Source organism: Cherax quadricarinatus, chromosome 74, assembly GCF_038502225.1.
Source record: "Cherax quadricarinatus isolate ZL_2023a chromosome 74, ASM3850222v1, whole genome shotgun sequence".
Classification (NCBI taxonomy): Eukaryota; Metazoa; Arthropoda; class Malacostraca; order Decapoda; family Parastacidae; genus Cherax; species Cherax quadricarinatus.
Genome location: NC_091365.1, coordinates 383305 through 395529, shown reverse-complemented (window position 1 = coordinate 395529; position 12225 = coordinate 383305). Strand labels below are relative to the sequence as shown.

At 37.4% G+C, this 12225-nt stretch overlaps 2 protein-coding genes across 2 annotated transcripts; both read right to left on the bottom strand.

Annotated features, from left to right (window-relative positions):
• Window positions 1-538: 538 nt before the first annotated feature.
• Window positions 539-3833, bottom strand: LOC128700150 (uncharacterized). The gene is made up of 4 exons (XM_070100656.1): window positions 2994-3833; window positions 2258-2866; window positions 1263-1922; window positions 539-1019 (listed from the first exon to the last, which is right to left on the bottom strand). The coding sequence occupies exons 1-3, from the start codon at window positions 3021-3023 to the stop codon at window positions 1488-1490; spliced, it is 1074 nt and encodes a 357-aa protein (XP_069956757.1). The 5' UTR covers window positions 3024-3833; the 3' UTR covers window positions 539-1019; window positions 1263-1487.
• A 3011-nt stretch (window positions 3834-6844) lies between these two features.
• On the bottom strand, window positions 6845-11867 carry LOC128700236 (serine-rich adhesin for platelets-like). The gene is made up of 7 exons (XM_070100654.1): window positions 11443-11867; window positions 10743-11006; window positions 9542-10354; window positions 8753-8980; window positions 7766-8641; window positions 7439-7663; window positions 6845-7302 (listed from the first exon to the last, which is right to left on the bottom strand). The coding sequence occupies exons 1-7, from the start codon at window positions 11797-11799 to the stop codon at window positions 7093-7095; spliced, it is 2973 nt and encodes a 990-aa protein (XP_069956755.1). The 5' UTR covers window positions 11800-11867; the 3' UTR covers window positions 6845-7092.
• Window positions 11868-12225: the final 358 nt, after the last annotated feature.

Genomic DNA, 12225 nt, shown 5'->3' with positions numbered 1-12225 from the left:
GGTCAGTAATGTGGGTGGCTTCCTGGGGAACAGGATCACAGGATGTTCAGGAGACAAGCGACAGTGATTTGTTTTCTTGGGTTACCTGGGTTAGTAACTTTCCAGGTCAATAATACAACTGAAATCGTCTTCTTTTCCTTTACATCCTCCTCTCCTCTTTCTTCTTTTTCTTCTCCTCCTCCACAAATATATTCAGAAACTATTTTTGTTTATCCTCGAAGGCAACTTTCTTTAAAATCCTCACACACTCTCTATAGCAGGAATTTTGGAGTAACTATGCTAAAAATTCCATTTGCTTGCAATGTTAACCCGGAGACTTGGTAACTCAAGATAACGAAAGAAATTGAGTGGGCGAGCAAAATTAAGCAGCATGTTGGCTTCAGGCTTACTAGACGGAGGATCGAGTCTGCACCACTCCAAGCACCTGGTGTACACATGAACTTAGCGTCCCACATGAATATACAAATAAATCCTAATCCTAATAAGGTCTTGTAGGCTTCTAATACTATAAAATAAATTGGCATATATATAAATCATATATAGTTTTCATTTTTTATTGATCGTGAAGATCCGTCTTATAAAATTTAACGTAAAAATATATAATATATTTATTGCTACTCAAAATAAATTTTCAATACAAATTTCTTCTACAAAATAAATCTTTATCCAAGCTTAATTGTTATATATAAATTTGTCTGAAACATGCTAATTTTAATACTTATAAAAAATTCAAGAATTATCTATCTGCAGCGCTGTGTAGCCCATGTGGTTTAGCGCTTCTTTTTGATTATAATAATAATATCTGCATAGGAATCTTATATATATATATATATATATATATATATATATATATATATATATATATATATATATATATATATATATATATATATATATATATATATATATATATATATATATATATATATATATATATATATATGCGAATTTGTAATGAGGGAATGTGTAGGTGACATCACCAGGTGAGCTCAAAGGCGTGAAGGTGAAGTTGGTGACATCTGTCGGAGGAAAAACTTTGATTAAGTTGACATCTTGGGAATAAAATACATATAAAATAATCCTGTAAGCATAGTGTCTATATTTACAAGTGTAAAATAATCCTGTGTTCATAATGCCTTTATATTTACAAATGTAAAATAGCCCTTAGGTCAGTGTTTCTATTTTATTGTCTCTGTTATTTTCAAGTTTGTTTTTCATTATGTAAATTACGTAATTTGTTATAATAACTTGGGTTGTCTTACCTGTTGAGTTACTGTCATGTACAGTGATGTTCCTCGCTCACTGATGATGTCTGAAGTCCCAGTCTAGTTACTTTTCTCACAGTTTTACATTATATAATTACCTAAGATGATGTGATCAGTTACATTATTATATTATCTTTGATAATTAACAAATTAATAGAGATATAATAAGTTAAAAATTTATTCTTTAGCATTACTAAGTTTAAGAAAATATTAGAGGAATTTTTAATGTTTAAAATTTCTGTTGGATGAATATTGATGTTGGGAACGATAGGCGGAACTGAAGGACCGGGAGCTACAACCCTCAGACTCTTTAGCTGAGTGTTGAACCTTCTTCTCCTCCCATGATTGTTCTCCATCACTCTGGTGGTCAAGTCTTGACTGACGTTCAACAAACATTTCCTTGTTGTTTGTTGTACCAGCACCAACAGTCTGTTGCAACTTGGGGGTAATGATTGTGAGGACACCATCTGAGGACATGGCTGAGGATATTGTCTCCAGGTCAGCGTGCTGAGGCAAGGAGAAGCGAAGAAGGAAGCTCGAGGAAGTGGCTGAGGCTCCATCTTCACTCTTGGTTCTTCCCTCAACCACAAGTTCTTTACCTCCAACAACTTCCACTTTAATATCACCTCCAATAAAGTCTTGGACGTCCACTACAATCTGTGAAGAAAATTATCAAGGATAACATCGGTATATTAATGAATAAAACAAATGAACTCACAAAGAAAAGAAATATAAGATTATAATTGTATATTTGTGCTCAACACTCAGAAATTTATCTGTAGGTTAATACTCTTAATTTTGATGAAGATATCAGTGTTGGTTCGAAACTTACAGTATTTATCTTCTATTTTATTGCCTCTTTATGGATTCTGTTATATAAATGTTTAATATTTGTTAAACTTTTGTGTTTAGATAAATTCACAAATTTATAGTAACAGAAAAAAATTAGAAAATAACAGACCAGATTGGTCCATATTACAATGAATATTTACCTTCATAGAGGTAAGGTCCTCCTCAACATGGACGGCTTGGTTCTCTGATCTTAAGTCACGTTGTCTGAGGTTCCTGTAGGATGTTATGTCATCACACAGGTAGGATCCTTCACGAGTCTTCTTCAGTACATTCTTAACTGCAGTCACAAAACTTTCTCTGGAGTCCTCAAAGAAAGAGTCATTGAAAAATGTTCCCTTCAAACTTACTGGCAAAATTCTATTAAGATTAACACTACGAGAGTTCTCACAGTGACCTTGATAATGACGGTTGACAATAGACTTAGTCTTATCTACCTCATTATCAACAACTGTATTTGTCTTAGAATGATAATCTTGGTTGTTGATGTTAGTATCAGCGTTAACTTCCTCGATGTTAAAAGTAACATCACTTTTATTATCAGAGGAACATTTCCTCGCCTCGGTTGTTCGCTTAGAAGAAACATCTGCATTAGCGGTCATTTTGTTCCTCAAAGATGTAAAACTTTTCAGTTGATCACAATGAGACATTTCGTTCTGTTTTGTGAAGGATTTCTCATCAGATGTTTGAGTCTGACATTGTTGTTGTTCCACAAGTGTTACAGGAATGATGTGTTCTTGAGTCTCTGTCACCTGTGGCAACACAAGAGTATTTTAATGTAATGAAAATACTAATTTACATGAAAATATCCTATTAAAAATTCACTAAATGAGAGAGAGATATTCACTATCATATTTACATATACAGAATAATAATTACCGAATCTGATAAAACTGATGAACCGAACATAGAAGATTTCGCATCGCTATTGGGCCGTGCGGACGTGCTGCGCAGTAGCTCCTGATTGAGTTGGCATTTGCGCAGTGTTGACGTGTACTTGGCTCTGTGAAGACCTGTTTGCGCGCTCTCTAGAATTGAAGCAAGATGCCCTCCATCGAGCAACTTTACCAACAGCTTAAGGAAGAATTGAGGTTGGCGAATTTGGAAATTCGGCGATTGACCGAGGAGAACAAGAAGATTCGTAGTAGTCCTCCTGTTTTGAGTCCTCAGGTCAAGAAGGGAAACTGGTCAGTGGCTGGACAGCAGGGAAAGAAGTTGACGATCAAGAAGACGAATGGAAAGGTAGAAACGATGAAGAAGAAAGAGACTGCCGTGGAAACTGTTGTGGAAACATCCAATACATTCTCAGTGCTACCCGACGAATGTGAGTTGACTACTGGGAACGACACGACGAAGGACATTAAGGAAGGTAAGAATATTGTTGTTGTTGGGGATAGCCAAGTTAGGTATATGGATAGGGCGTTCTGCTTGAAGGACAGGAGTAGGAGACAGAGAGTTTGCTTTCCTGGGGCTGGGATGGAGGATATTGTTAGCCGTCTGGATGACATCATGAGAGGTAATGGGAGCAATCCTATTATCTGTCTCAGTGCTGGAGGCAACGATGTTGGCAGACGTAGGAGTGAGGACCTGATTAGCAGGTATAGGTCAGCAATAGAAATAATTAGAAGTAAGGGTGGGAACCCTCTCATATGTGGTATTTTGCCAAGGAGGGGAGTTGGAAGTGAATGGTTGTCCAGGGCAATTGGTGTCAATTGCTGGCTGGACAAATACTGTAAGGAAAATGCGGTAACATTCATTGACAACTGGGACCTCTTCTATGGCAGAAATGACATGTATGCTAGGGATGGGGTTCACTTATCTAGGTGTGGGGTGGGAGCACTGGCAACTGCAGTGGAGGGAGCAGTTAGGACTTTAAACTAGGAATAGTTAGTGGTATGGGTTTTGGCAGGAAAACAGTGAAGTCCCAGTGTAGTAATATTACGAGTTCTAGGGGAACTAGTAATAATAAGAACGAGATAGATATTGAAAAGCCAGGGACCTTGGGTGATAAAGACGGTAATAGGTTTAGTAGAAAAATAGAAATGAGCAGGAAGGGTAAAGAGAAAGGAGAGTCTTTCAATGTTTATTATGCTAATTGCCGTAGTGCTAGGAATAAGATGGACGAGTTGAGATTAGTTGCTAGTGTAGGTAACATTGATGTATTTGCCTTAACTGAGACGTGGTTTAATTCAAAAAGTCGGGACATGCCTGCGGAATGTCATATTCAGGGTTTTAAATTGTTCCAAGAAGATAGAAGTATTGGGAGGGGGGGTGGGGTGGCATTGTACGTCCGAGATCGCTTGAACTGTTGCATAAAAACGGGTATTAAGTCTGAAGTAACACATACAGAGTCTGTTTGGATAGAATTTTCAGAGGGGCATGAAAAACTGATTTTAGGAGTGATATACCGTCCCCCTAACTTAGATAGGGACCAAGGGAAACTACTATGGGAGGAAATTGTTAAGGCCACAAGGCACGATAATGTAGTAATTCTAGGAGACTTTAACTTTAGTCATGTTGATTGGAATTTCTTGACTGGGAATTTAGAATCGTACGACTTCTTAGAAGTATTTCAGGATTGTTTTTTGAAGCAGTTTGTGACAGAACCTACAAGGGGAAATAACCTGCTTGACTTAGTTATGGCAAACAATGAATCCCTTGTTAATAATTTAGAAATTTCAGAGGAACTGGGTGCTAGCGACCACAAATCAATTACATTTAGCATTGAATGGAAGTACGATAGTAGCGATAACTCAGTAACAGTCCCAGATTTTCGCTTAGCAGATTACGATGGGCTTAAAGAACACTTATCATCTGTTGACTGGGGTAACGAAGAGAGCTATCAATATGACAGTTTTCTGAACACTATACATGCTGCTCAAAGAGCGTTTATCCCATATAAAGAAATTAGATCAAATAGAAATGACCCAAAATGGATGAATAATAGGCTCAAATATCTACTAGGGCATAAGAAAGGAATTTATAGGCGTATCAAAAGAGGTGAGGGTCATCTTATGAATCAGTATATTGACATTAAGAGGGACATTAAAAAGGGGATAAGAAAAGCTAAAAGGGACTATGAAATTAAAGTTGCTAGGGATTCTAAAACTAACCCAAAAAGTTTTTTCCAGGTCTATAGAACAAAAGTTAGAGATAAGATAGGTCCCCTTAAAAATAACTATGGGCACCTTACTGACAATGAGAATGAAATGTGCTTGATTTTAAATAATTATTTTCTCTCAGTTTTTACACAGGAAGACACTAACAATATTCCAGTAATTAATTTTTACAGTGGGCTAGAAGAAGATAAATTATGTAACATCACAGTCACTAGTGAGATGGTTGTGAGGCAGATAGACAGACTGAAGCAAAATAAGTCGCCGGGTCCTGATGAGGTTTTTTCAAGGGTTCTTAAGGAATGCAAAATGGAACTCTGTGAACCATTAACTAATATTTTTAATTTATCTCTTCAAACAGGTGTAGTGTCTGATATGTGGAAGATGGCTAATGTAACTCCTATTTTTAAAACAGGGGACAAGTCGTTACCGTCAAATTACCGCCCAATAAGCCTGACCTCAATTGTAGGCAAATTACTAGAGTCAATTATAGCTGAGATTATAAGAAGCCATCTCGATAAGCATAGCTTGATTAATGATACTCAGCATGGATTCACAAGAGGCCGGTCTTGTCTAACTAATTTATTAACTTTCTTCAGTAAAGCTTTTGAGGCTGTTGACCACAATAAAGAATTTGATATTATTTACTTAGATTTTAGTAAGGCTTTTGATAGAGTTCCGCACCATAGACTGTTAAAGAAAGTGGCAGCCCATGGCATTGGGGGAAAAGTGCTCTCGTGGATCGAGTCATGGCTCACTGACAGGAAGCAGAGAGTGTCCATAAATGGGGTTAAATCCGAGTGGGGATCTGTAACAAGTGGCGTTCCACAGGGATCAGTCTTGGGCCCGTTGTTGTTTATAATATATATCAATGATCTTGATGAGGGAATTACTAGTGATATGAGCAAATTCGCCGATGACACAAAGATAGGTAGGATAATTGATTCAAACGTAGATGTTAGGGAACTTCAGGAGGATTTAAACAAACTCTATTCTTGGTCAGAAAAGTGGCAGATGCAGTTCAATGTAGATAAGTGCAAGGTTCTGAAGCTTGGGAGTGCCCATAACCCTAGTACTTATAAATTAAATGATGTAGAACTTAGCCATACAGATTGCGAAAAGGACTTGGGGGTTATGGTGAGCAGCAACCTTAAACCAAGACAGCAATGCCTAAGCGTACGTAATAAGGCAAATAGATTACTGGGATTTATATCAAGAAGTGTAAGCAACAGAAGTCCAGAGGTCATACTGCAGCTTTATACATCATTAGTAAGGCCTCACCTTGATTATGCAGCTCAGTTCTGGTCTCCGTATTACAAAATGGACATAAATTCGTTAGAAAACATTCAGCGTAGGATGACTAAATTAATACATAGCATCAGAAATCTTCCTTATGAAGAAAGATTGAAGACTCTTAAGTTACATTCACTTGTTAGACGAAGAATGAGGGGAGACCTGATCGAAGTGTATAAGTGGAAGATAGGTATTAATAAAGGGGATATTAATAAGGTCTTGAGGATGTCTCTCCAAGAGAGAACCCGCAGTAATGGATTTAAATTAGATAAGTTTAGATTTAGAAAGGACATAGGAAAGTATTGGTTTGGAAATAGGGTAGTTGATGAGTGGAACAGTCTACCTAGTTGGGTTATTGAGGCTAGGACTTTGGGTAGTTTCAAATCTAGGTTGGATAAGTACATGAGTGGGAAGGGTTGGATTTGAGTGGGACTTTCACATCAGAGCTTATTTCTTGGGTAGCATTGAAAATTGGGTTGGGTAAATGTTTTGTTAGTGGGATGAATTGTAAAGGACCTGCCTAGTATGGGCCAGCAGGCCTCCTGCAGTGTTCCTCCTTTCTTATGTTCTTATGTTCTTATGACTGTAGAAGCCTCAGAGACAGCTGATGAACCCTCAGACACAGCTGATGAAGCCTCAGAGACAGCTGATGAACCCTCAGAAGCATCTGATGAGCACAAGGAAGCTTCTACACTTGACTGCTTCAAGCTCTCAGACTTCTTGACTCCTTCCTCAACGCTCATGGGAACAACAACTTCCTTGATCTCTAATGTTTTAGCCTGAACAAAATACAAATAATTATCAGTCACAATGACTTTGTTAAGAGAGAATATTAACAATTATTTCAAACAGAAATGTTAAGATTCTACTTCCAATCTAACTAAAAATTTATAAGAGAATATAATTTCTTGTTACCTTCTTGGGCGCCATGATAGTTAAGACACCGTCTGAAGACATAACTGATGACACTGATTCAAGTTTAATATTTTCCGGTAGAACGAAATGACGAAGGAATCGCTTTGTGAAACTTGATCCTCCGTTTTTCTTCTCCACACGACCCTCCACCACCAATTCTCTCTCATTCACCGCCTTGACACTGATCTTACCTCCGTCTGTGAAGTCTTGCACGTCCACAACAAACTGCAATATGCAAATATTAGATAAAAACCTGAATTTTGTAAGTGATTTACTGAGTTGTTTATTTTACTTCTCATTAACATTGTACTGGTAACCTCAGCTCACCTTATAGTTGAGATTATCTTCAGAACACTTCACTGCCTGAGTCTCATCTCTCAGGTCACGAGATCGTAAGTTTCTGTAGTGGGTTAAGAGGTCGTTGACAGATGATTCTTCACCCCATCTACACATCACTTCCTTAACAGCAGCGTTAAAATCATTCCAAGCATCTTGGAAGAAGGAATCGCTGAAGAAGAGACCTCTTGTTGATATGGGAAGACTTGTATACCTGGGCAAGTGGATGTTACTGACTTCTGTACAAGACTCTTTCTCCTCACAATGTTGAGAGTGAGAAAGAAGTTCGTCTTTTCTTGAAGTTTTTGACAACTTCCTTCCAACTGTGTCTTCTTGAAGGTCAAGAGTACCTGCAGCATCACTAACCTTAGTGTCTGTTTGTGTGGTGCTGGAAATGAGTTTCTTTGGGGCTTTTGTAGGAATTTCTTCCCGTGATTGTTGAGAAACATTTACTTGTGATGTTTTCTCGCTGGACAAGACACTCTTATTAGTTCTGACATCATCCTTAGTTTCTCTTTGATGTTGAGTTTGTTCAGTTCTAGTTTGTTCCATTTTCTGACATCTTTCACATTCACACTTCTGTTCGTCTTCCAACTGTTTTGAATTGGGAGCTGAGGAAGTGCTGGGTGCTGAGGAAGTGCTGGGTGCTGAGGAAGAGCTGGGTACTGAGGAAGAGTTGGGTGCTGAGGAAGACCTGGGTGCTGAGGAAGAGCTTTGTGCTGAGGAAGAGCTGGGTGCTGAGGAAGAGTTGGTTGCAGCAGCAACCTGAGATATTGAAGTGGATGTCAACTTAGTTTCTTCATTTGTTTTACAATCTTCCTCAAGTGTAACGGGAATTATCACCTCGTTGCCCTTCAATTGTTTTACCTGTTAAATAAATGTTTTAACGTAAAAATCAGGTTTATTGACGGGATGAAGTCGAAAGTTTATCACCTTATTGCATTAAACATTAAATTCAAATGTATATTAAAAACTTACAATTTTTGGAGCAGTGATGGTCAGTATACCATCAGAGGACATGACGGAGGAGATATTCTCAGTGCTGGTGTTCTCTGGCAGAGTAAAAGTCCTCCTGAAGGTGTGGGAGGAGGAGGAGGCGAAGTCTCCATTGTTTGTGTTGAGGTGACCTTCAACAAGCACCTGTCTCCCTCCCACCACCTTCACCTTCACCTCACCAGCCATGAAGTCATGAACATCCAGCACGATCTGCAGTGAACATTGAACTTGTAACAAAAGAACTAAGTTTCCTTCAGCATATTTAATGAATGATAATTTAGTAAATAATTTACAATCCCTACTTTATTTACAACAGTGCTAAGATGGTGGAATTGTTTTGTTTCTTAACAAAAGTGAAAATATTTATTCTGACGTCTCAGTTATTTGTTGACAAACTTGGTGAATCTCTTAGTAAATTTTCTGTGTCTTCCCACCGGTAGTGGAGCTGCAGTGACCTTGTATTTTAATTAATATATTATATACAACATCTTTCAAAAGAAAATGAACAAAAATTAATATAATTTATCGTTTAAAGGATAATTCTTATTATTAACAATTTAATGTTTTTATTTTAGTATATAACGTCAGTTCGAAGTTTAATATCCATCTTTCTGCTTCCAGTGATCTATATTTTTTTTAAATTTCTTCCACCCATAACTAAAAATTTTGGAAAAAATATAGATAAATACAATTATCTAATTATTGTGAAATTCTGCTTAAGTTTACTGTAATATAATGAATTTTTTACATTATTCACTGAGAGGAACTGACCTTGTGAGCGGTGTTGTTAGTGGTGACCGTGATGGCCTGGTTCTCATCTCTCAGGTCGTGACCTCTAAGTTGTCTGTATCGTCTTAAACTGTTGTTCAGACGGAGGCTCGAGTCTTCACACGTCTCACTGACAACCTCTTCTTTGCCCCATCTTGTCAGGATATCATTAACAGACTTCTCGAAGTCTTTACGAGCATCTTCAAAGAAGGAGTCACTGAAGAAGAGTCCTCTTTTAGTTATTGGTAGAAGATTGTTGTGAGAGATGTGAATATTAGGGGCATCTTGTGTTGTTGATGATGATTGTTGAGTGTCACCTGTCAAGGACGTGTTCTGAGTCTCAGTGTTGTGCTGGCTGTTACAAGTGATACTTGAATTAGTGTTTTCATTAAGCTTTTCCGTTGTTGCCTTCTTAGTGTCAGTGTGACTTACGTCATTTTGCTGTGACGTAAACTGTGTGGCTTTACGTGACGAGTTTTGTTTTAATTCAACGTTTAATTGATGTGAGTCACCAGAGGAACCATTAATGTCATTAGTCTGTGAATTACACTGACTTTTGACCAGAGTTGAGTTAATTTTAATAGGAATCTTTCGTAGTTTGTCTTGTTTAGAAATACAGTGTTGCTCTTGTTGTTCCTGAAGACAATCACTTGACTCTTGATTGTTGACAAGTAACTCAGTGTTGTTGCCGGAAGCTGAGTGTTGTGAAGTATTTTGAGAAGAAGAAGTAGAAGATAAAGATGAAATTCCTTCATTATTAACTGTTCCCTCGACCTTAATGGTAATCCTTGAGCCTTCATCACTGCCTTGACTTTCCTGTTGATAAAATTATTATTAATAAATTGACTTTTTTAAACACATATAATATTGATGTCATAAGTTTTAATATGTTTATGGTTTTTTCATGAAAAATTTCGTCCTCCATGAATTGTAAATTAAAATATACAAGTATAGTCATGTCGTCTTTAAGTATTTATTTTACTCTTATTTTCTGCAATAATTTATAAAGTTCTTTAATCATTCCAAATTCATTAATTATTTAGTTCATAAAATTTTGAATGTTATTATTATGATTTAAGGTTAGAATGTGAAGTCAGGAGCTAAAGTCAACATTCATTAGGTACAAAACTAAGTTTACACCACTTTAAATCTAGACACTTTATGGTTTATCATTCATAATGAAACATAAAAGGATTGTACTCACTCTTTTAGGAGCAATAATGGTAAGTATACCATCAGAGGACATTACAGCTGTAATGGCGTCCGTGTTGGTCATGTCTGGCAAGATAAAGTGACGTCTTAAACTGTGTGAGGACACTGTTGATTCTTTGTTTATATTGCTGTGTCCCCCATTTATCACTTCTCTCTCTCCCACTATCTTCTTGTGAGCCTCTACCATCAATTCCTTCTCTCCCAGTATCTTCACCTTCACCTCCCCGTCAATGTAGTCATGAACATCAATCACTATCTGCAATATTATCACATCTTCGTGTCAAAATTTCTTATTAATTTCACAATAAACTAAAATAAATAATAAAATAACCATTGTCAAGAGAAATACAGAACCAGTATTATTACCTCATGTCACATGACATGTTCATCTTATGAACTCATGTTACCTGGCATAATGAAACTGATTCATGTTTATTGTAGTTTTGCTATATAGTATGTCTGTTTCACCACCATAAAACGTTTTTCAAATGTTACAAACATTCCCATTACAAAAATTTGACTTGGTTTTATTTACATTATTAATTAAGGTGGATCTAAATGGTATAATTTATGAAGTTGTACCCAAGTAAAAAATTCTTTATCAATGTCTCGTCTTCAGAGCAGCAGTTAACTTATCATTCTGTAATGAATGGATATTGAAAATGTTTTTCTAAAAGCTAGAAGACTCTCACCTTATGAGAAGTGTTGTCTGTGGAGGAAGTTAGTGCCAATATCTCGTTCTTCAAGTTGTGTGCTCGTAGCTGCCTGTAGCGACTGAGATTGTTGGAAAGGCACAAGTTGTTGTCATTCCATGTGTCAGTGAGTAGTTGTGTCTGGCCCCACTTGTTAAGTATGTCCCTGACAGCGCGGTCCAACAGGGTTTGAGCTTGTCCGAAATAGCAGTCTTGGAAGAAAAGTCCCCGTCTGCTGATGGGCAGGTAAGAACTCCATAGACTGTCTCCAAGATGTCTACACTGACAGCTGTTCATTTGCGAAGAAGAACTGCAAGTGTTGGTAGAAAGTGAAGCGCGACTGGAGATGGGAGCCATTTGGGACACACCTGATATACACTTGAACACTGAAGAACTGTTCAGAACTTTAGTTGTTGTTCCACTGAGGTAAGCTGTGTTATTGTGAGTTGTGGGGTGTGAGCTGCTTATATACCCTGGGCTTCCACCCTTGCCCGTGACGTCACTGAGGCATCACTAGGGTATTCATAGATGCTCGTCTCAGCCAACTTGGCTACTGTAGACACATTCATTCTGGAAGTTTTTTCCGCAAATTAAGACATCTTTTTGGAATACATGAAGAAATTAAAGATGGCAAAGGGAGCAGTTGTCAATAGTTTGGCCTCACGCACCGGCCATGTCTATTCACAAAATTCCAAATTATCAGACATACATGACATAATTCAGGTGCAGGAACAAAGGGACTTCAGATCAGTGGCTCGTATATTATCAATTTCCCAGTGATCT

Excerpts from the sequence above, each read along its gene's own strand:
- LOC128700150 (XM_070100656.1), bottom strand. The coding sequence starts at position 3,023 with ATGTTCGGTTCATCAGTTTTATCAGATTCG. Across the intron at positions 2,867-2,993 it reads CATCAGTTTTATCAGATTCG|GTGACAGAGACTCAAGAACA; the intron begins GTAATTATTATT and ends GTGTTGCCACAG. Across the intron at positions 1,923-2,257 it reads AGGACCTTACCTCTATGAAG|ATTGTAGTGGACGTCCAAGA; the intron begins GTAAATATTCAT and ends TTTTCTTCACAG.
- LOC128700236 (XM_070100654.1), bottom strand. The coding sequence starts at position 11,799 with ATGGCTCCCATCTCCAGTCGCGCTTCACTTTCTACCAACACTTGCAGT. Across the intron at positions 7,664-7,765 it reads AAGATAATCTCAACTATAAG|TTTGTTGTGGACGTGCAAGA; the intron begins GTGAGCTGAGGT and ends TGCATATTGCAG. Across the intron at positions 7,303-7,438 it reads CTATCATGGCGCCCAAGAAG|GCTAAAACATTAGAGATCAA; the intron begins GTAACAAGAAAT and ends TATTTTGTTCAG.